The sequence below is a fragment of the Bos javanicus genome, chromosome 14, assembly GCF_032452875.1.
Source record: "Bos javanicus breed banteng chromosome 14, ARS-OSU_banteng_1.0, whole genome shotgun sequence".
Classification (NCBI taxonomy): Eukaryota; Metazoa; Chordata; class Mammalia; order Artiodactyla; family Bovidae; genus Bos; species Bos javanicus.
The window spans coordinates 24,032,145-24,054,482 of NC_083881.1; the positions used below are offsets into that span (position 1 = coordinate 24,032,145).

General features: G+C 40.9%; 1 protein-coding gene across 1 annotated transcript; it reads right to left on the reverse strand.

The window, feature by feature from the left end:
- Positions 1-1,637: 1,637 nt before the first annotated feature.
- BPNT2 (3'(2'), 5'-bisphosphate nucleotidase 2) lies at positions 1,638-22,313 on the reverse strand. Its single transcript, XM_061438787.1, has 5 exons — positions 21,657-22,313; positions 12,631-12,793; positions 11,478-11,573; positions 9,028-9,189; positions 1,638-7,591 (listed from the first exon to the last, which is right to left on the reverse strand). The coding sequence occupies exons 1-5, from the start codon at positions 22,041-22,043 to the stop codon at positions 7,320-7,322; spliced, it is 1,080 nt and encodes a 359-aa protein (XP_061294771.1). The 5' UTR covers positions 22,044-22,313; the 3' UTR covers positions 1,638-7,319.
- Between the last annotated feature and the right edge of the window lie 25 nt (positions 22,314-22,338).

A 22,338-nucleotide genomic window follows, 5' to 3' on the forward strand; every position in this document is an offset into this window, starting at 1 on the left:
TTGCCTCTTGAATGACTGACTTTTGAGTGGTGAGCATCTGAACCTTAGTTCAGTAACAGGCATAGCAATAGAAATACCAGAAATGACCTGCAACACTCCATGAAATGAAAATGTGCTATGAAGATCACTAGCAACCATGAAAGCGCCTGATATTTTTTGGCTAGATGTCTTCAATTTGAAGTGGATACTAGTGATTTAAATTTCTAGTGATTTAAAAAAAAAAAAGAAAGAAAATGAGGGGGGAGGAGTGGTGCTGGATAAACAAAGCACACCCTTCACTCACTGTCGTTTCCAGAGCCAACCACTTACAATATTAAATGGAATTATTAAGGTATATTGACGGAACATCTAATATGAACTCAATACTACCAATGTCTGTGTAAAATCACGTGTCTCAGAATTCTAAAGTGTCTAGAAGTCTTTTGCTCCTTTCAGTATTCAAACAGGTATTTTCTTCCTCTTATATATAATTGTAGCCTAGTGAGACCAGCTGGGCGTGGAAGGAGTGGTAGAGAACTCCCAAACAGGCACCACTCAGAAATTCCCAGCTGGGATGGGGCTTACCCTTTGGACAGCAAGCCCAGACATCGCCCGGACCCTGCAGTTTCTGCACTCAGCTTTGTCAGATGGGAAAAGCCAATCTGCAGATCTGACTAATATTTTTTCAAGAAATCCTAGGGAAACTTAACAAGCAAAATTTCCAAAAAAACCCATGCTTTTGAGAAAAGTCATGCTTTTCAGAAAAAAAAAAAAAGGCATTTTGAAGTGTTTTTTTTTTTTTAAGTGTAGCTATAGAAATTAAAATAACATAACAAAAATCATCTAGAGACTCAAGCAGTTTGCCAGTAATGGAATGAAGGGGCCTACCCTCCTCAAGCCTGATTTATTCATCTTCCAAAGAAACCAGATTAAAACTAAAACATCTCAAAGCGGGTGGATTACATCATTTTATCACTGACAAGACTTGAGGAAACAAGCATCCTGGTTATCTTTCTCATCAGATTTTTCCTATTACTACTTTTCTACCATTTTGTTCTTCTTTAGCTCTTTCTATCCTCCCTTCATCTTACTTAAAAAAATCTTTACATTCAATTGAGTTTTGCCAGAGGTGTTTGTCATGTACACCCACTTTCAAACAGATGATTTTTTGGTAAATGGTGACACAGAAGAGAGAGTCCCATAAAATTAAGCACTTGGACAGAAAGCAGGAGAGTTGCTACCAGGAGAGGGGGATGGTATGTGACTGTCTAGGGGGTAGAGGTTTCTATTTGGGATGAGTAGGTTCCACAAATGGGTAGGGATGACAGTTGTGTCTGTTAGTCGCTCAGTCATTTCTGACTCTGCGATCCCCTGGACTATACCCCACCAGGCTCCTCTGTCCCTGGAATCTTCCAGGCAAGAATACCGGAGTGGTTGCCATTCCTTTCTCCAGGGGATCTTCCTGACCCAGGGATTGAACCTGCATCTCCTGCATTGCAGGCAGATTCTTTACCATCTGAGCCACTAGGGACTGTAAATATAAACACTACTCATTGTACACTTAAAAATGGTTGAAATGGTAAATCCGTTATACATATATTTTACCACAGTAAAAACTTTTTAAAAGACGAAAAAAAAAGTACAAGCAGCACACCATCTTTCAGACATGACCAATTTATTCAGAAAATTCAAATTTCAGTTTGGCAAAGTATATCCAGGGGCAGAGTTTGGGATAATCATTTCATTCAGAGGCAGCTACATTTTCTAGAGCTAACTGGCCATGGGGTAGTATTGGAAGGCAAGAAAACCAAACTTTAAAAAATAACTTAGGGTGTGTGGGTGATAAACACAAATATCTGCAGAGGAAACCAACCAAACAAGCAGCTTACACCACTGAGGCATGAGAAAACACTGATGCTGCCTTTATTCCATTTAGTTTGACACACATGAAGCACCTAATTTTTTCCAGATACTGGACTAGCTGCTGAGTCGAGGTGGAAATACAAAAATCATTAAGATGTAATCCCTGTTCTCAAAAAGTTTACAACCACCCATGTAAAAATGAGGGCAACAAGGGAGGTACCAGAAAACTGCTCAAAAAAACTGGAAGGAGGGCTTCCCTCTACTTCTCAGTAGAGGCTGCAGCCGGGACCCTCTTTAATTAGGGGACATGGGTGAGGCAGGGGTTGCATGCTGAGTAAGGAGAACTCTGGTGTTGAAGCATGCCTTGGCAACAGGAATGGTCTCGCTCCTCCACAGCCTTCCATGTGTGAGGGAATGCTATGCTATGCTAAGTCACTTCAGTCGTGTCCGACTCTGTGCAACCCCATAGACGGCAGCCCACCAGGCTCCCCAGGGGTATTCAAAGGTAGGCAGTTTTATTTTAACCCCTCTCATCACTAGCCCCCTATAAAAGATTGATAAGGAAGTGAAAAATTATTAACAAAAAAAAAAACATCCAATTTGGAAGAGGCAGAATATAGACAAGATATAGCATTTCATTGTTTTAATGTAAACTCAACTGCTTATCCAGTAACTTAAGTAAAACCATTGAAAGGGGGAAAAAAATCCCTCTGGCAGCACCACAGTTCATTACGGCAGAATGCTGTCTCTCCTGGTAAGACTATGAAGCTAGCTTTGGCTACTGCCAACAGTGGATGCAAGAGTACAAGGGACACTGAAGTCCATATTTTACACATAAATTAACATCAATAAACAATTCCACTGTAACTGAACACAGACGATGAAGACAGCTTGGAAGAGATAATTTGGGAAGAGAGGTGAAGTCTCTGAAGGCTAACTGATCTAAAAATGACTTGGGATGTTGTATCTCCTACTTAATACAAGAGGAGCAAGTGAATAACAGTCAACTATGTATATAACATACATCCCCAAAAGACTTCTAACACAACATACTACTAACCGAACATCACAGTTTCTGCTTTTGCAATTTACACAAATTACCTGAATGTTAATACTTTAGGGAACCCTTACAAACACAGTGTACAAGTTATGATATTATGCATCACCCTTAACTTATGAAAGTTTGATTTACATTATCTCAAAGGAAAACTAGTATTTATAAATCTCATTTTCCCACATAATTCATTACTCATTTTAAAAAATAATTTTAAAAAAAAGTGGCTTTCCTGTGTCTTTATCAATGGTAAATTAGAATGCAAACACCTGCCTGGCTTTGATAAAATTAAAAACAAACAAACAAACAAGAAAACAAGTTTTATGACCAGCACCTCATAAAACCAAAAACCTCCTTTAGAAGTATAAAGTTCAATTCTTCTTGCCTTCTTAGTAAATGTTAATCCAAACCCTCCCCAATCTAGGAACTGTTCTGGTTGGTTACATCACAAACATACAGTATTTTTTAACATTAATAAATTTCTGATGTGGTATGAAAAATAAACAGCTAGCTTTTAAAACCAAAGTGACTCAGAGTTCTAGAACAAATATAATAGCACACTAAAATAGTTTAAAAGTAAAATTAAAAATCAAAATCTATCATGGTCTTAATTCAAATTAAAAACCAAAGGATTATGTATCATTTCAGACATATACATCAAGATGCCAGTTCTTATAAAAAAGTACTTCAGTTGTAAATGCTAGATTATGTAAAAATAATTTTATATTAATTTTATTCAACTTTAATGATTTTCCCCAACTCTAATATTAAAAACATGAAAAGAACTTAAATTTTAATGGCAAAAGTTACTGTTTTCCCCATCTACTAAAAAAAATTTTTTGTTTTCCCTTATTAACATACAATGCCCTATTGTTAAGGCACAACTTTTTTTAGAATAAAAATGAAACCATCAATTTATTTTACACAACAGTTACAAGGCAGACGTTTTTAGGCATATGCTAAAAACAAATAAGTCTTAAACCAAATCACTGCTTCTATTCACAAGCAATCGACACAGCCAAGGTGAGTGAGTGGTTGTGGCTAGATTCTAAACCGTTCCCGTTTTAAACCTGCTTAAGATTGTCTCCAGAAAGCCATTTTCAAGCTGTCATCAAGGAGAGGCCAGTTGGGTACTTTCTTTTCTGAGGAATAGGGAGGGAGTGGCACACCAGCTTTCTTTACTTACGTTGGGCAATGGGAGACAATCATCACCTGCAAAGCCTGAGTCAAATCCAATTTCTGAATTAAACACCCTGAGACAGGGCAAGGAAGGGCTTGCCTGGCGTCCCCCTTCCCCCAGGCCTTTCCTCCTCCCACTCTTTCCTCAGCCACCGCCCCGACTCAATTTGTACAATATTCAAAGGAAGCACCCAGAAACAGGAAGAATCTGCACAACTGCTACTTAAAGCACACAAACCACATGAAGCTTGTCACTTCATTATCCCACCATACATAACTCAGTATTTAGAATCAAAGAAAAACACTAAAATTGGGGAAAGGGGACAACTGAATAACAAAGATAAATAGGACCCGTCTCATAGGTCCTTACAATCCCAACTGAAGTAGGAATCAATTATGAAAACTAATAGAGATAGCAAGCTTTCTCCAGCAGGCAGTGCGCTTGTATTTTCTGCACGTTCATTCTTTGAAGGATGGGTCAGAAAGGCTTATGACAGAAGCCTTGGGTTATTCTTGACAGTTACTCTGTGGTTTTAAAGGTGACTTTCCTTTACTTTTTGAGGAGTCTTTGAAAAGTAATAGTCAACTTGGGCTCTGTCAGTATTAATCTCCCCCACTGGAATTCTAGTCTTCAGTTCTGCCCTAAGATTTCAGCAGCCAATCACAAAGACACAGGTCTATGAGAGAATTCCAGGGTTAAGTGTTGGGGAAGGGTATATTGGTTAACAAAGAGAAGCAGAAATAAGTTAACATATATTAACAAGTTAGGGAGACATGGAACAAGGTGGAAAGAGGGGCAGAGGAAGGGGACAGCTGATGGATCCTAAGGTGCTACTTTTACTAACTGATGCATAAAACTCAATTTTAATGGAAAACTGTCCTCTAAATAAGGGCAAAGACAAGGGAAAGGGACATCAGGTATCGGGTAGGTGAGAGTCACTAAGAGTAAACATTTTAGAAATACTTGTATTTATGGGAGATATCATCTGTCTCACACAAGAAGGTGTTTCTCACTGGTGTGTCCTGGCACAATGTCCTACATAAATAAAATAAATACTGTTCTTTGAATTTATATTAGTTCTGTAATGTATACTGACTTTTAGAAACAAACTGTTTTAAAATAAGCTTCTTATAAAAGCACTTAAAACGATTAGTACTATGCTATACTCAAGAAATCGCAAAAATAATGCATTTGTCAGCCAGTATCCTAATTTTTGCACATGACACAAGCTCTCCACAAAGTCATTATCTACGTGTGGCTTAATAAAATTAAAAACTAAAGCCAAAACACCATGCCTGCTAATATGAACTAGTCCCATTTCCTAATATGCTAGTCTCCTTCCCCGAAGTTTGACACACCACAATTAGAACAGACACTTACACCACAGGACTCTGGAAATGGCATATGCTTCTGCCATCTCTCCTGAGGAAAAAGATTCCCTCATCTCATTGCAAAGTAAAAAGATGAAGCCTTTAACACTTGGCTCAGAATTCCTAAAAGTCCTGGTTAAACACCAGGTATTTCAACTACTAAAACTTGGAATGAATTCTGATGAATAAAACCCTAGCTATTGAGGCCCACTGCCCTGCAGGACTGGTGACCAGTTGCTGGAAACTGGGTAAAGGTAATGTGTGTATCACACTTGGGCCAATTCCCCAACGAGGACCAAGGACCTCAGATGGCGTGATCTGCAAGCCTAAAGTTAAAGTTGTAAGCACATTCCACCAGGTGAGGACGCCTGCCCTTCCTTTGGTCAACTTTATCTCCAAGACAAGAAAATAAACAGAAAATTGACCAAGCATTAAAAACTGATCTAGGGTTAAAGAGAGAGAGAGAGACAAGAAGAAAAAAGGAAACCATGAAACGCTAAGAAATCCCTCTCCTTATCAGTGTGTTATGGAACAAAATCGTGGCAAGGTCATGTGAAATGACGGTACTGTTGAACTGAAGTTTCTGATCGCGCTGAGAGAAATCAGACATCCCAATGAGAGACGGCTCACAAAACAAAGCTTGAATTACACTGACACTGAAAATATGTCATAACCTTTTTCAACCAGATTGTGCACACCTGAATAGGAAAAAAAACTCATCAAAAAGTAAGTTCAATCTTCATTTTTTTAACCCAAAGAGAAAATACAAAGTATCTTAGGTTACTACTTTGAGAGCTTGGTTAGATCAGATCCATTTATTAATGGCAAAAGCCACCTTAACTCACTCTTGATAAAGAGGGAATCCCTACAGACATGGCAAATTTTTTTAAAAGTACTAAAACAAGGTTTTTAAAAATAATGAAGGCTAGTTCAATTCATGTAACTTCAAATAACTTTCAGTTAATAACAGAATAACATTATATTTTTATAATGCCTTATAGCATATTTTACCCCTAATGAGAAAAAGTACCAAAATTCTAATGTTAAGCCCTGAAATCTTAATACAAACCTTAGAAGTTAAAGATTAAATTTGGGTCAGGAGGGAAAGGACAGAACCATGCACCATCCACAGGGCAAGTGAAACTGATCAGCAAGATGGCAGAAATGTTGAACCCATAGGTACAAACACACGTCTCTTTATAAAAACAAACCAAAACGAAACAATACACACACACACAGAAATTACAATGCAACCGTCATATATCCATATTCTCTACTAGCTGGTGAAACTGTTATTAAAATTTCAAAGAAAAAAAACAATTTGAGCTTTTTCTATTTTAATCCATAAGAAATATTCATTAACAGAGAATCTGTTGCATATTAATGAATCTGCAGCTTCTTGTGCTTTCTATCTGAATTAGGGGTAAAAATCCCCAATTATTTTATTTTCAATGAGATATAACTGTATAGTAGTATTAAACACCTACACAAAACAATCCTTTCTTCAGCCCAATTCTATATGAAAGTATTAACAAACTGAAGATTCATGATATTGTGTGAAAATGGTGACTCATAACAATGTAGACTCAGCTATAGATTTTAATTCACAAATATATATATATGCGCCTTGTGTATGACAACCGTACGAAAATAGTCTCAAAAATAAAGACAATACTTGAGACATGAAGCAACCCATTCTCCCTGACCCTGCATCCTATTACAGGGAAAAGAAGTCTCAGATGCTTCATAAATACTTTAAAAAGTTCGGGATGGCCTAAACCATGCATAGTCTCCACCGCCGCTTTGAAGCCTCAGCACGTCAGGCTGACCGTTCAGCTCTGGGGGGGGGCTGTGACCTGTCATCAAGCTTGGCTTACGAATGTCCCGTCTTCTCCAGATCCGGGAGCTTTCTGACCAGAGCCTGGTGGTTCATCCTGATGCTGGCCAGGAGCCCCCCTTCAATGCCGTCGGAACCAGTGTAGCTAATTTCTTCACCACTCAGGGTGGTCATGTGCCCCCCGAGGGCTTTCAAGATGGCGTTGCCAGCACAGATATCCCACTTTTTGATGTATGTCACATGGATATATAGATCAGCTTTTTCTTGACTCTTATCAGGCACATCCAAGAGTGCTAAAACTTTATAACCTGCAAGATAAACACAGGATTTAGGTTATTATCTGGAAGAGAGGAAGAAAGGAGTGTACTGTCTTGGGGATGTTGTTGACACCAGCATGGGGTATGCAGGCGCTCTCTACACTATCTCTGCAACTGCTAAATTAAAAGGAGGGAGGAGGGTTAAGGATGGGGAGCACATGTATACCTGTGATGGATTCATTTTGATATTTGGCAAAGCTAATACAATTATGTAAAGTTTAAAAATAAAATAAAATTTAAAAAAAATAAAAAGAAAATATAACAAACAAAAAAAAAAGAATAAAAGTAGTTTTTTTAATGTCACAGTACAGATGTTAAACCCAAACGAGCAAAACAATACTGCAATGTGTTCAAAGTAGTTTATTAAGCTATTCTCAAGTATAAATAAACATATGCCTATAATTTTTTAAATTTAAATCTACTTTGTGGTTGTCTTCTGAGAGGTGATACCTTCAATATGAATTGTTTGCTATGGACTATACACTGAAGCTAAACACCCCCAGGAGTCCCTTGAGTGTCTAGGAAGAATGGATTGGAAAGGAGAAAGCACAAGATAATGTTATTACCCTAAGTCTTTTCTGTAATGATGCAAAATTTTAAAAATAAAATAATAAAACAAACCCAGAAGAAACTGGGTCAAAAACCTATTTTATCCTATTCCTATTGGGAATTCTGCATATCACCTTTCCTGATCAACCTGACAGCCTATAAAAAAAAAACAAGGAAACCATGTTAACAAAGACATGTATAGGTCAGCAGTAAACTAAAACTGTTAGGCTTAAAAGTTAAAAGCATTACTTTTCTATTACTGTGTTGAAAAAGGTTTTCAAACACAAATGTTTCCTACTATGCTTCACAATTTATTTGAATTAAAACACTTCTGTCATAGCAAACAGCATTCAAAACAGAGTGGGCTAAATCCAGGTATGGCCTGGTTTCACACAGCCCTCAGGCTATGGGTGTTTTCTGTATTTTTAAAGAGTGGCTAAAAAAAAAATCTAGTAACAGCAGCCATTAGCCGTTCTAATAACATTTAACGATGGTTCCTGCCAGCCCCTGCTAAACACAGGGTTGTGATGGCTGGATCCTTCTTTCTCCCCTTGCGATGGTTACAGCTACACTAACAGCACAATCACTTCAAAGTCAGATCACATACAACAACCACCGATGTCAGGAAGAGATGTGCATATAATCCAGGATCAGAAACCACTGCTGTGAGACTGTTTCCGTTGTGAGACTGTCTGTACCCAGGAGGCAGGTGTGCCTGAAATCCCGCTCTCGAAATAACCAAGTAGGAGACCAGGCCTGTCCTAAAAGCCCCAGTGTCCACTCCCACTTCTTCCCAAGGACCGGATACCAATGAGCCTCCTGACATGGGCGTGGCCACGCAGGGCACAGTGTAGGCCCCACACAGAGCAGGAACATACCAGCACCGCCCGCTGGGATGATCGTAGTCTGGTTTCCGAAAGTCTGAAGAGCAACCTGTTTGACCATTCCTGAATGCGAGCGAGACACGACAATCCTTGGGGTCTTCTCATTGTAAGAAGTTCGGGCTTTCACATTTGATCCACCGTCTACCATCGCCCAGGCTGGAAAGCAAATGTAATAGCCAGTAATGGCACCAAGGCTTTTTTAAAACCAACATACCAGGAGTGACTGGAAAATACTTCTTCCCAAGAATTCTTTTATCTCCAAACAGGGAGCTTTGGTTTTTGGAGTACAAGGGTCATATGTTTATTTTTTACAACAGGCCATATTCAAAACTACAAGGGACGATGGAACCCTGCCCAGCCAGAAAAGTGACTAGTGGGTCCTTGTTGAGAAACATCCTGGCTCCAGAGCTCCCTGCAGGGCCACTGTGGGGTCTTCACTGGACCACACTGAAACTCAACTTCCCCACCTCCTGCCCTCCCTCTCACAAATCTGACTCCAAGAGCTTTCTCCAGTAAACATCCTGCAGATAATAATCACAAGAAAATAATAATCAGAATAACCCAAAGGGCAGGATCTTCTCTGATAAGTGAGTGACCTGATCTCAACGAGTCAATGCCATGGGGAAAAGGGGGCCTGGAGGCTGATCTAATATAAGTGACCTAACAACCAAAAGAAATGCTTGTCACTTGACTGGACTGTGGTCTCAGTTAATAGGTTGTAAAATCCACTTCTTGAACAACTGGGGGAAATGTGACTATTGGATAAAATTATTAATTTTATTACTAACAGTTCTTATTATATAAGAACTTTATTATAACTGTTCTTATTTAAAAATATGTTCTTTTTAGAGATGAATACTGAAATATATGGGGTAGAAGGTCATGATCTTTGTGATTATCTCTAAAATACATAGAAAATAAATGAATGAATAAATAAAAGCAAATATATAAAAATATCAACTGTTAAATATAAAGTACATGAAAAGTCATTATCACTTTTTGAAATTATTCGTAATAAAAGTGAAATAAGAAAAGAGAAACAAAAAAATCCTCTAAATTCTTTTTAGAAATGATCAAAAAACACAGGATTGTATCAAGAAGTGAATTTGCAATGCTGTATCTCTAGAGGTCAGTATTGTGTAAGAGAATAAAGAGTACATCTCAGTAGATATTTTAGTAGAATAATTTTAGATAAGAATTACTAATTTAATATTAAAAATATATATTTCAGACCACATAAACTCAATGCATTCAATCATAACATTTATATGGACAAAATTATTTCAAACACCTTAAAACACAGTTAGGTATTTAAATAAACATGTGTGAATGATGATGATAAGGTAGTAGTGATAAGCTAAAACAACAGTTAACAGAATGTGTTCAACACTCCATCTATAAGAAGCCAAACAGAAAGTCCGTTAGGAAATAACAAATGGTTGGTACTTTGCTCCACAGACTTCAGACACTACAACTTCTTTCTACTAGCTACAGATTTCCACAGAGTGGATGGACTGCGTCCACATTTATACAGAACTTCAGTAAAACGTGTACTATTTAAGCATCTCTTGCTTCTAAGAATGTCACTCAGTGAATTAATTCTAATTAAATCTGGTAAGATTTTGATCAGCTCTGTTCTAACTGCTGCCAGCAATAATAATACCTAGCTTCCACTATAGTCAAGTATAGCTACATTCTAGTAAATACGTAATACTTGGCAGTTTGTACTCTGCAACATCAATATGCAGTCTGGATCTGAACATCACTCCCCAAAACAAATCTTCGATCCAGGAAAGGAAGGTCACTCATACCTAATTAAGAGCATATTGATTCCTTTGCAATGTTTGCTGACTAGTAAAAGCACCTTATATTACTAAGCCTATGGTTGGGCGGGGGGGTGGGGCGTAGATTATATATTTTGATGGAATAAAGGTTTTTTAAAAATGGACATTTTATTATCCCCATTCTCCCTCCTAACATGAACAGATATGGAAACCAGGACCTATCTACCTCTCTGGTATCAACTTGCTCTGCATTTTCTTTATTGTAGTTCTAATTCTCTTTGGGCTAAGGCCACTTCACAGCAGATCCCAGAATGCACACGACCTCACGTGGAAGAGCCCCAAGACCGTATCCCCAGCAACAGCATGATGGAAACAGAGAGGACCGCAGCTGCTGGGCATCCACGCCCAACTGCATTCCCTACACACTAAGGATCACTTGTCTTCATATAACAGTTTCCATCCTCTAAACAAGTTCAGAAAGCTATGCTTTGTCATACATTACTAGCACCAACACTAAAATCCTCACTGTATCCAGTGAAGGGAGAGGTGGGGCTGACTCTAATAATTGTTGAATCACAGCTGAAATTTCCACAGGACCATAAATAATACAGGAAATGATTCAATAACATTAACTTTTGGAAACTTTAGCATATTTCTTACCTGTATATTCAGAAAATGGTTTATGTATTACTCCTAGCACAGGTTTACCATTTACAGCCACACACACCATAGTAGTAACATACTTCCGAAGATCCTCTACAAGAAAAAAAAAAAAAACAACCATCCAATAACAACAATTATTAAAATGTTGGGATTAAATATGAAAATTGAGTCTCAAGCACTCAAAAAAGACCCTGTACAAGGGGTGTACTCACTAAGTATTGTCACCATTATATCAGCACATCAGTTTCAGTCCAGGAAAAAACACTTGTAAAGGAACTTCTCAACAGTCCATGTTTCTATTATCTATTTCTGCAAACTTCTGTTTTAGAATTTGTTACTACTAGATACACACATCTAGTGCCTTCTCCCTGTTCTCCAAATAGTTATCTGCTGAGTGTCTATTTTGGGTCAATTTCTGTGCTTAAGCACAAGAATACAAAGGAGAAAAAAAGAAGAAGCCCCCACACTCAGAGAATGTATCATTTAGTTGGACAAATACATAAGCCATCAATTTTTACATACCAAGAGAATAAAGAAAAGACAGAAATTAGATAGCCTCTGGGTAAGATATAAGGCCTGGAAGAAAATCCACAGAAATAAAACAAGAGCTAGAACTGGATGAGAAGAACAGAAATAGGAGGTGGGGGAAGTAACTCTGATTTTGCCACTTACTTTCCCTGGGTGCCTAGGATTTACTATTTTTAATTCTAAGACTGGATGCGTATGCAATAAAATCTAAATTCCCAACATCACAAGGCAATAGTGTATTGTTTATATAAATAAATACCTCAACAATGCACACCTCAATACACAAGTCAATATATAAATAAACACTTCAATAAACAGGTGTCCGATAGAAACCATTTTGTTGTTGTGACTGCCAGAAACTTCCCTTCACTAAAGAATCAGTGACACAGTGAGCCACTGTCACTGAGAAGAGGATGCTATGATACATCAGTCAAAAAAGGTTGACAATAACTAACTGATCCACTCCAGAAGTTTCAGAGCATAGTGCTTTAATCCAACTGGACAAGTTGTGTCCATATGGAAAAAATATTCACCACCAGGAATATACCACCTGCCCTTGTTCTGGTTCTCTAATACATAAAGGCGATATCAAGTCTGAGATCAGTTTTAATTGAAAAGTCACCCGTGTATTCCTGTGTGGCATCCAGTGGGTCAATCCAGACGGTGACGCTCTCTGCCGGCACTTCCTGGGGAGTGGCTATTTCCTTTAGGATGTCCTCAGGAATCTTCCGATCCCACAAGATCACCTCTTGATCAGATGCATCCACATGTTCCTCCGTATTGATCTGCATCAATGGTTGAGAATGGTTGACAGTTTAAAAGGTTTTAAAGAAAAAAAATACTACCTGGAAAAAGCACAATAGAGAAAAACAGTTTAGATAAAATCCCCCAAATTGAAAGCAGATAAATTAGCACTTTTATTTCAAGGAAATTCTTTGCCAATGAAAATATATAAGAAATTCCAGATATGTTGTCTTCCAGTGCTTTCCAATTGAATATTCGAACTTAGCTTGTTGTGTAAGCAGGACAGAGAATCTAGAAAAATATAGAAAGAAACTAAGCATCAAAGAAACAAGCTATTTAAAGCTTAAAGATATTTAGGGAAAGAAATACATTAAAAAATGTGACAATGGACTGACAATATTATGGAAAACTGAACACAACAGTTAGAGAAAAGTGATAATGGATTTAAAAATAGGCCTTCAAAACAATGATAAAGACATCAATTCTCCCATCTGCAAATTGTAGATTTAAAGCAACTTCAATCAAAATCCCTAAAGGTTGTTTTTTTTTTTTTTTTTTTAATGTCTTCTTAGAAATGGAACAAGCCACCTGGGGAAGGATAGAAAAAAAAAAAAGAAAAAATATATATGTATGTAAATGTCATGGTTGGGTGACTTTCCTTGACATATTTTGGCTTTCTCCCCAGCGTCACTAAGGTATAACTGACACAGCTGAATGTATTTAAAGCGTACAGCACGACAAGATGATACACGTGCACATTGTGGAGTAAGTACCACAATTAAGTTAATTAATGTATCTACTACTTCATATATTTCCCTTTTTCTATTTTGTGGTGAAAACACATGAGATCTACTCTCAAAGCAAATTTCATGTATATAACACAGTAATGTAAAACCACAGTCACCTTGCTGTACATTAGATCCTCAGAACTTACTCATCTTAGTTATAAATGAAAGTTCATACACCTGACCAACATCTCACCTTTCACCCCATCCCCTGGAATATGGGAACCACCATTCTACTGTTTCTATAAGTGATACCATATAGTGTTTTTCTTTGTCTGGTACATTTCTCTTAGCACAACACCTTCCAAGTCCATCCATGTTGTCCCAAATGGCAGGATGTCCTTCTGTTTAAAGCCAGAATAACACTCCATTTTACGTGTATCATATTTTAAAAAATTAATTTATACACAGATGGACACTCACCTTGGTCTAGCTAAAGGTCTGTCAATTTTACCTTTTGAAAAAAACCAGAGGTCTGTATTGCTGGGAGTGCTCACAGGCCACTTGCGGGGATTTAGGGGTGGAGGGGGTTGCAGGTAAGGAGTCAGTGGCTATGGCAAGCTTCCCGACAGCATTTATGAAGAGGTTACTAGCAGCGCTCTGGTGAGTTCTGAATCCTGACTTAGGTGCTCCCATGGCTCCTTCCAGCCCTCAGACATGCAGACCACCCCAGTAATCCAGGTGAGGTGAGAAACAAGGAGGCCTCCTCAACAGTTTGCCAGGTGTACATGCACACACTCTTGTGGGTGTAATCACAGTCTGAGGGGGTCTCTCCTGGCACTGAGCTGTACTACCCTGACAGAGGGGCAACGCAAGAAAAGTCAAAATATTCCTCTTACTCTCTTCAATGCATTTTTGGAGTTTTTTTCCCCAGCAGTGTGTTGAAACATCTCTGCTGTACTCCTGGACTTCCATAAAGGAACTCTTGTCCATGGGAGACTGCCAAAATCAATGTTCTATGAGGGAGTGACAGCAGAGAATTCCTCTTCTGCCACCTTGCAGATGTTACCAGAAAGCATTTTGGCCACACAGCTCAGTTCAGTTCAGTTCAGTCGCTCAGTAGTGTCCAACTCTTTGCGACCCCATGAATCGCAGCACTCCAGGCCTCCCTGTCCATCACCAACTCCCGGAGTTCACTCAGACTCATGTCCATCAAGTCCGTGATGCCATTCAGCCATCTCATCCTCTGTCATCCCCCTTTCTTCCTGCCCCCAATCCCTCTCAGCATCAGTCTTTTCCAATGAGTCAACTCTTTGCATGAGGTGGCCAAAGTACTGGAATTTCAGCTTTAGCATCATTCCCTCCAAAGAAATCCCAGGGCTGATCTCCTTCAGAATGGACTGGTTGGATCTCCTTGCAGTCCAAGGAGTCTTCTCCAACACCACAGTTCAAAAGCATCAATTTTTCGGTGCTCAGCTTTCTTCATAGTCCAACTCTCACATCCACACATGACCACTGGAAAAACCATAGCCTTGACTAGATGGACCTTTGTTGGCAAAGTAATGTCTCTGCTTTTCAATATGCCATCTAGGTTGGTCATAACTTTCCTTCCAAGGAGTAAGTGTCTTTTAATTTCATGGCTGCAGTCACCATCTGCAGTGATTTTGGAGCCCACATCTTAATGACAACGCTAGGCCACCTTGGATGATGCAAAAACCACAGAATAAACTTAAAACAACAGATGTGACTCTGGGAAAAGAGAATCAGTTCCTGGGTCTTAATCACTACTTTTATTGTTGTTCAGTTCCTCAGTCATGTCCAACTCTTTTCGACCCCATGGACTGCAGCACCCCAGGCTTCCCTGTCCACCATCTCCCGGAACTTGCTCAAACTCATGTCCATTGAGTCAGTGATGCCATCCAACCATTTCATCCTCTGTCAACCGCTTCTCCTCCTGCCTTCAATATTTCCCGGCATCTTGATCACTACAGTTTCACAAAAATAGTAGTGCCAAGTCTGAGTGGCAACCACTGTGCCTTATGATTAAGATCTCTGCCTAGAGTTCATCAGGTTCTTCATATTCTTTCAACTGACTATGTGCTAAAGTTACAGAAATGTGCTTGACAAAATCTTCACTGAGAGTCAGGTTGGGGAGAAACAAGCAGAGTAAGCAAGTTACCTGACCCACTTTTGCACAAGAGCTATTTGTTACTTGCTACTACCATGACACACCAACAAATTTAAGAAACCACTCCCACCATTGTAAACAGCCTTACCAACTCAAATCCTTTCCATGCTCCACCAGCTAGTTAAGCCCTAGAAATTCTACCTCCCAATTCTAAATAACCGTCATTGTGCTTCCCTGGTGGCTCACATGGTAAAGAGTCTGACAGCAATGCAGGAGACCTGGGTTTGATCCCTGGGTTGGGAAGATCCCCTGGAGAAGGAAATGGCAACCCATTCCAGCATTCTTGCCTGGAGAATCCCACTGACAAAGGACCCGGGTAGTCTATAGTCCATTGGGTCGCAAAGAGTCAGACACAACTGAGTGACTTCACTTTCTTTCTATAGTAAGAAAATTCTAGTTTGAACCCTCTATCTCTCACTTGGATTTCAAAAATAGCCTCGATTGCTCTTGCCTCCAACTGTGCATTCACTGATGCATTCATTCATTCAATAATGATTTAATGACTACATATCCTAAACTGCTTTGGGCAATGGGATATAATAATGAACAAAACAGACCAATTATTGCCTTTAAGAGCCTTTCCTTCTCAACCAGGCAACATGCCATCTTCCTAAATCAGATGGTGTCGCTCCCTGCTAAAATCTTCCAATGACACTCACAGTGACCTTTGCATAATGGCTGCCAAGAGCTGCTGACCTGAGTCTGAGGACTGCATGGGAAACACCGACTGAAACCGCCCACTCTGGCCAGACACCAGTATAACCATTTGCATGAGTTATTTTACAACAGTAGGTCCCATGAGGAAGAGGAAAACTGACAAGCCACCACCAACTGAAGAATCTGGGAAAGGTTAAAAGGAAATGCCACATGTCTTACCAGCTTCCCAGGATCTTAGGGTCTTGATTTCTTACTCTTCAATTCCCTGGTGAGGGCTAAGACACAGGCAGTAGTGATGAGAGTAGAAAGTGGATGGATTCTTGCTGGAATCCATCTTGGTTGAGTAATACCCGCGGCACCAGGAAGGACCCTGAGCCAGAATGATTGGATGCAGACAATCCAGAAAGTAATCTCATCACTATAAAACCCAAGACTGTGAGCCATGTGGCAGACCAGTACTCCTTAGTTTCTTTACCCTCTTGCTCTCCAGCTGGGCGGCACCCTTCCCAATAAAGTTTCTTGCTTTGTCAGCCAAAAAAAAACCCCAAAACCAAAAAAACACCTTCCAAAGGTTTCTCATTACATAGAGATAAAATCCAGACTCTTAAAAGTACATCCAGGATGATCTGGCTCCAGTACCCTTACTCTATTTGTACCTTATTTACTCCATCCCAAACTCACTTGTCTTCAGGGAACTGCACCTGTACTCTCCTGTTCATACACCCTTCCTCAAACCTCTGCATGGTGGCCTGCCTGCTTGTCATCGTTCAGCTCTGGGCCCACATGAAAGTGCCTCAAAGTGGCCTTCCCTGACGAACACGGCCAGAGCAGGACCCCACCCCACAACGCCAGCACTCTTCCATCGTGATCTTATTTATTCTTTCTTCAATGCCCTTGTTAGCATCTGAAACCAATATATTTGTACATTTGTCATCTACCTTGACCCACTAGAATGTAAGTTCTGTAAGTTTAAGGTCAGCTTCCTTCATTACTACAGCTCTGTTCTCACTGCCCAAACCAGGGCCTGGCATGGCAGATGCTAAATAAATACTTCGTGATTGACAACACTAGTTTTCATCAATGTAGTTTCATTTCTTCCCTGTTAACACTTTCTACTCAATCTACTCTCATCACCCATTACTTGCTGGGTCTCAGTCTTCACCAGGGAATTGGAGAATAAGAAATCAAGACCCTAAAATACAGTAAATGCCATTCATATGACAGTTCAGTTACTCTGGAGCCAAAGAAACTTTGGGTCAATGCCTTAAGAAGGTAGTATTTACCGTATTTCTCCATAAATCATTACATAAGATATAATGCTTCACACTGTGCTTTCAGTAGGCATTCAACAACTATTTTCTAAATGGATACACAGGGTTCTCCAGCTGTCTTTTTTCTCCTTCCACCCAACAGAAGCCTTTTCCTGTCAACCTTTCAAATATTTCAAATCCTACAAATAATTATACATGGTCCTGTGTCTCACACCTTAAAAACAAACATGAAACAAAAAGTCCATAGAACCTGCTCTTGGCTAGAATGGAACACTCTAGCCAAGTTGCTTAGAGCCCAAATTCTTGTCTTTACTTAGTTTCTCTAGTCTCTATTTCCTTACTTCCCATCTTCTTCTGCTTCCTTCCCATCAAGCCACCAAGAGAACTCTCAAAGAATTTACCTATGACCTGCATACAGAACCATTAGGAGTATGCGGCCTATCATCGCACTGCCTGAGTTCATTCCAGTTCCTCATTTTACCCTGTAGGTGACTTACCTAGACTAGTCACTTCATCTTTCTGAGCTGCAGTTACCTTATTGCTAAACGTGGATGATAAACGTATCTCCCTATTAGGTTTTTTGGGTGATTCAATGAAATACTCGGGGTAGTGCTTAACCCAGAGTAAGCACTTAATAAAAGCCGGCTGCTATTACTCTCACTAAATGACTGTTTTCAGTTTTTTGTGATCCTTGGTCCCCAGGCCCTGATCTTCCCTTTCACACTTCTCAAGTGCGTACTCCTTTTCCAGCAATTACTCCTGTAAAGAGAGAAGAGTCTAGCTCTCATCTCTGAGGTCAAGGATAGTACAGACCCAAGACTCCTACCAGCTAGGAGTATCATGCTTTATCATCAAATAAATCACTGCCAAAAAGTTTTGATAAGTCAAGGACAGGAGCCCCTCAAAAAGAGAGGTCCCTGTACTTTAAACCAAAACTATAAAGCTAAATGTGCTCTGTGGCTGAAAATCCATTCCGAAAAAACTATCTTCAGCCTTCATTTTCATCATTATCCAGAAGGATACAATGAGAGACAGTGCCACATAAATGGCTGCAGTTATTTTTATTTCTACACTGAAATCAGAATTGCCAGTGAGTTTAGGAAGAGGAGAAAGGATGCTCTAAGGACTCTCCCAAGATCCCAAATGAGAAAGGCTGAAGACCAAAGGGAATCAAGAGGTCCTAGGTCAAACTTTGAGTTTTCTTAGAATGTGCACTGCTTTAGAGTGGGGCTTCTCAACCTGAACACCAACTGAAAATCAGGCCAGATCATTCTTCATGAAGGGGGAATGTCCTGTGCATTCACGAGACTTTACCCTCTAGCTACTAGATGACACCAGAGTGCTGCCTCCCATTGTGACAACCCCAAATCTCCAGACACTGCTACATGTCCCCTTGGGGCAAAAATGTCCCCAGTTCAGAGTAAGTGACACCTGCAGTATTTTGTTACTAAGGAGTGAACAGCAGACAGGAGGGCTCAAGCCTCTGACTCCATTTGTACAGGGCATCAGGATAAAAAGAGGATCTGTGGCTTCTCAATGCTAATTTTCCATAAGGACCTAAACTAAGTGGTATTCAACTTAAGATCTTCACTGAAAAATTTCAGGTGAGGCTTCAAAAATAACTCGACATTTAAGACTGTACTTCTGGGTGTTGAAGGAAGAGAAAGAAGAAAGGAAAGAATCTAGGACTGAGTCACTACCTAGACAGCTACATTTGGCCTCTAGTCTAACATGCTGACAAAAGGAGACAGCTCATCATGATACCATCCTACTCTGATTTCGTCTAAATGAACATAACTTCCTCTATTTCAATCACCATCCAAGTAGAACACAAAAGAAGGACCTGCAAACATTCAATCACAAGAAAACAAAGCTATTTTACATAAAGGCAGACTTCAATATCTGTAAACCCACTCCAGTGTTCTTGCCTGGAGAATTCCAGGGACGGGGAGCCTGGTGGGCTGCCGTCTATGGGGTCGTATAGAGTCGGACACGACTGAAGTGACTTAGCAGCAGCAACATCTGTAAAAAGCTTAGTTTTTGTGCTTAACAAAATGCAGCTCATCACTCTTGGCAGCAATTCCCTTAGCGCTTGTTAATAAGAGAGAAAACAAATGCAGAATCCTACGGAAGTTACCCACAGAATAAAAGTTTTGGTAGAGGTGGGGTGGGATGGAATTTGTGTTTGAACATATATGTACCTATGGCTATACATTTTCAATACTTAAGAATAAGTATTGAAAGTATTTTTGTACTGACCTTTTTAAAAAAAAAAGTCAACTCTACTGTCATATTTCACTATTATTGCTTTCAAACTTTTACAATTTTACATTTTCCCGAGGAGATCATACTTCAGGCTCTAAACAGCCTCCTAAAGGTAGTTCTAAAGGTACTTCATATAAACTGTGAAGCGGAGTGTCATGAGTCTTAGGGCTCCCATTTGGAAGGTGGGCAAAATAAACTTTACTTCTTAAGGCTGCTGTGAGGACCAAGTCAAGTCTTATGTAGCAAGAACTATACTAGCTAAAATAGTAATCAATACATGATTACTATCACTATTTTAATTACTATCACTAATTACTATCACTATTAATAAACATATTATAACTGTTTACACCAACTTTTCTGAAACTCCTATTTTCGCAACAAACTCTGAACACCATATGCTTCAGAGAAATGAAAAAGAAATTTTACAAGCACATCTTATATTTAAATGCAAACACAAGGTAAGTATCATTTGTGATGGTAAAGCACCAAAGGACAAAAGAAAAACATGAAACATTCTGTTTTGTTGGAGAACTATCATGTCAATTACATCTGGTACCCAGCAGCTCATGATATGAAAGCCAAAGTTCCTTCCCGCTACAAAAAGAAAGTTTAAAAAGGAAAGAAAAAAAAGATGAAGAAAGAAAGAAAAAGGAATAACAGGAAAGACTGGAGAGAAGGTTACACAAGATAATGCTACAATGACAATACTCTCTTACACGAACAACAGTAAAAGGTCAGCTCTTGCCCCAAAGCGGCGGTTTACATTTCACTGTTTATCTAATTAATGAAATTCAACTGCAAATAATTTTTCTTCCTCATCGGCAAAACCCAGTTAGGTGAGTTAACACATACACTTAGGAAGTATCACCACACTATGTGAGCTCTTCCTCTGGACTGTAATACTAAAAGTTTTATGCATTCAGCAGCAGCTGCACTGAAATGATGAAGTTTAAAGGTATTAACAAATCCGAAATGTCTGGATTTCCCTAAGAAAATGTCAATTTCTTCCCCCAGAAACGTTCTTCAATTCTCATTCTTTGGAGTAAATATGGGCTAGAAGGGTGAAGTCAGGTTGCTGGGAATCATACTCCCAAACACTTCCTTTAAGGGCCCCTCAAATATATGCCATCAAGACGGTCCTGATGAGTCCACAGCTAAGGTAAACCGTGGTCACACTAGTCACAAATGCCCTGCATACTAACAGCTCTGCAGCAAGACAGATGTCTACAGTTCCCAGTCTTCAGCTGGCTCCTGGCAGGTCCACCAGGAAACGTGTATCGACCCTTCCAACAACTAAAAGCAAGAAAGATTGAGGGCCTCGGTGATTCTAGTCCTGCTGCTGCTGCTGCTGCTGCTGCTAAGTCGCTTCAGTCTTGTCCGACTCTGTGCGACCCCACAGACGGCAGCCCACCAGGCTCCCCCGTCCCTGGGATTCTCCAGGCAAGAACACTGGAGTGGGTTGCCATTTCCTTACCCTTTCATTTTACAGAAGAGCCGGTGGCAGGGAGTGAAGTTAACTTTCTCAGCCTTCGAATACCAGGGATACCAGACCCCAGAGCTCCAGATCCCCGGTGCCCAGCGGAGGCGCACACTAGGGGAGGAGCCAGAAGGGCCGAGTCGACGACCCGTGACCTCCCCCAGCTCTTCCACCAACTTTCAGTGTGACCTTGAGCACCTCAACTTGTGGGTCTCCATCCCCAGATCCGCCCAATCGGAGACAGAGCCCGACCGCCCCGGGCTGTCGGAGAAGTCCAGGCGTCCCGGCCCGCGCCCACCCGGCCAGCACGGAGCCCACCTGCACGCTGGGGAAGGCGGTCTTGAGTAGGTAGAACATCTTGCGGTTGGACAACACGTCTCCACTGGTCATCTTGTCGTCCGCTCCCTCGCGCGTCTTCCCCTTGGACTTCTCGTGGAGGACGTTGCTCTCGCGTACGCGCCGCACCTCCTCGCCGCCGCGCACGGCCGCCAGCACCGACACGGCCAGCATCTCGCGCAGGTCCACCGTGCCCCCGTCGGCCGAGGCCGCGGGCCCCGCCGCCCCGCCGCCCGGCTCGCCGCCCAGGCCAAAGAGGCTGAAGCGGCCGGCCAGGAAGCCTGAATAGAGGTGGTAGAGCACGCCGAGCCCCAGCAGGCAGAACACGGCCACCCCCAGCGGGGACAGGCGGATGCCCATGGGGGCCATGGCGGGAGGCCGGGCGCTCGGGGCGGTGGCCCTCACAGGCCTCCCCGCGCTCCCGAACCGGGCGCCGCGCGGTCTATACCGGCGCCAGCTCCCCGGCGCCCGCACGCCCCATTGCTCCCTCCCGGGAAAGACCAAGCCGCGCTGAGAAGCCCCCCGCGGCCGTTCCGAGCTCCCGACTCCCCCGGGGCAGCGCGCTCCCCGCTGCTGAGCCGGCCGGCGGGTCTAGCTTCCACGTTAGCCAACGGCCGGGAGGTGAAAGGGGAGCGTGGGTGTGTATCCGGGTTACGCGAGGGGG

What these genes read in the sequence shown, in the direction of transcription:
- BPNT2 (XM_061438787.1), bottom strand. Translation starts at nt 22,043, where the DNA reads ATGGCCCCCATGGGCATCCGCCTGTCCCCGCTGGGGGTGGCCGTGTTC. An exon ending in TGCCACACAGGAATACACGG is followed by an intron (nt 11,574 to 12,630) that starts GTGACTTTTCAA and finishes TTTTTCTTGTAG; the next exon opens with AGGATCTTCGGAAGTATGTT. An exon ending in ACCATTTTCTGAATATACAG is followed by an intron (nt 9,190 to 11,477) that starts GTAAGAAATATG and finishes TTTGCTTTCCAG; the next exon opens with CCTGGGCGATGGTAGACGGT.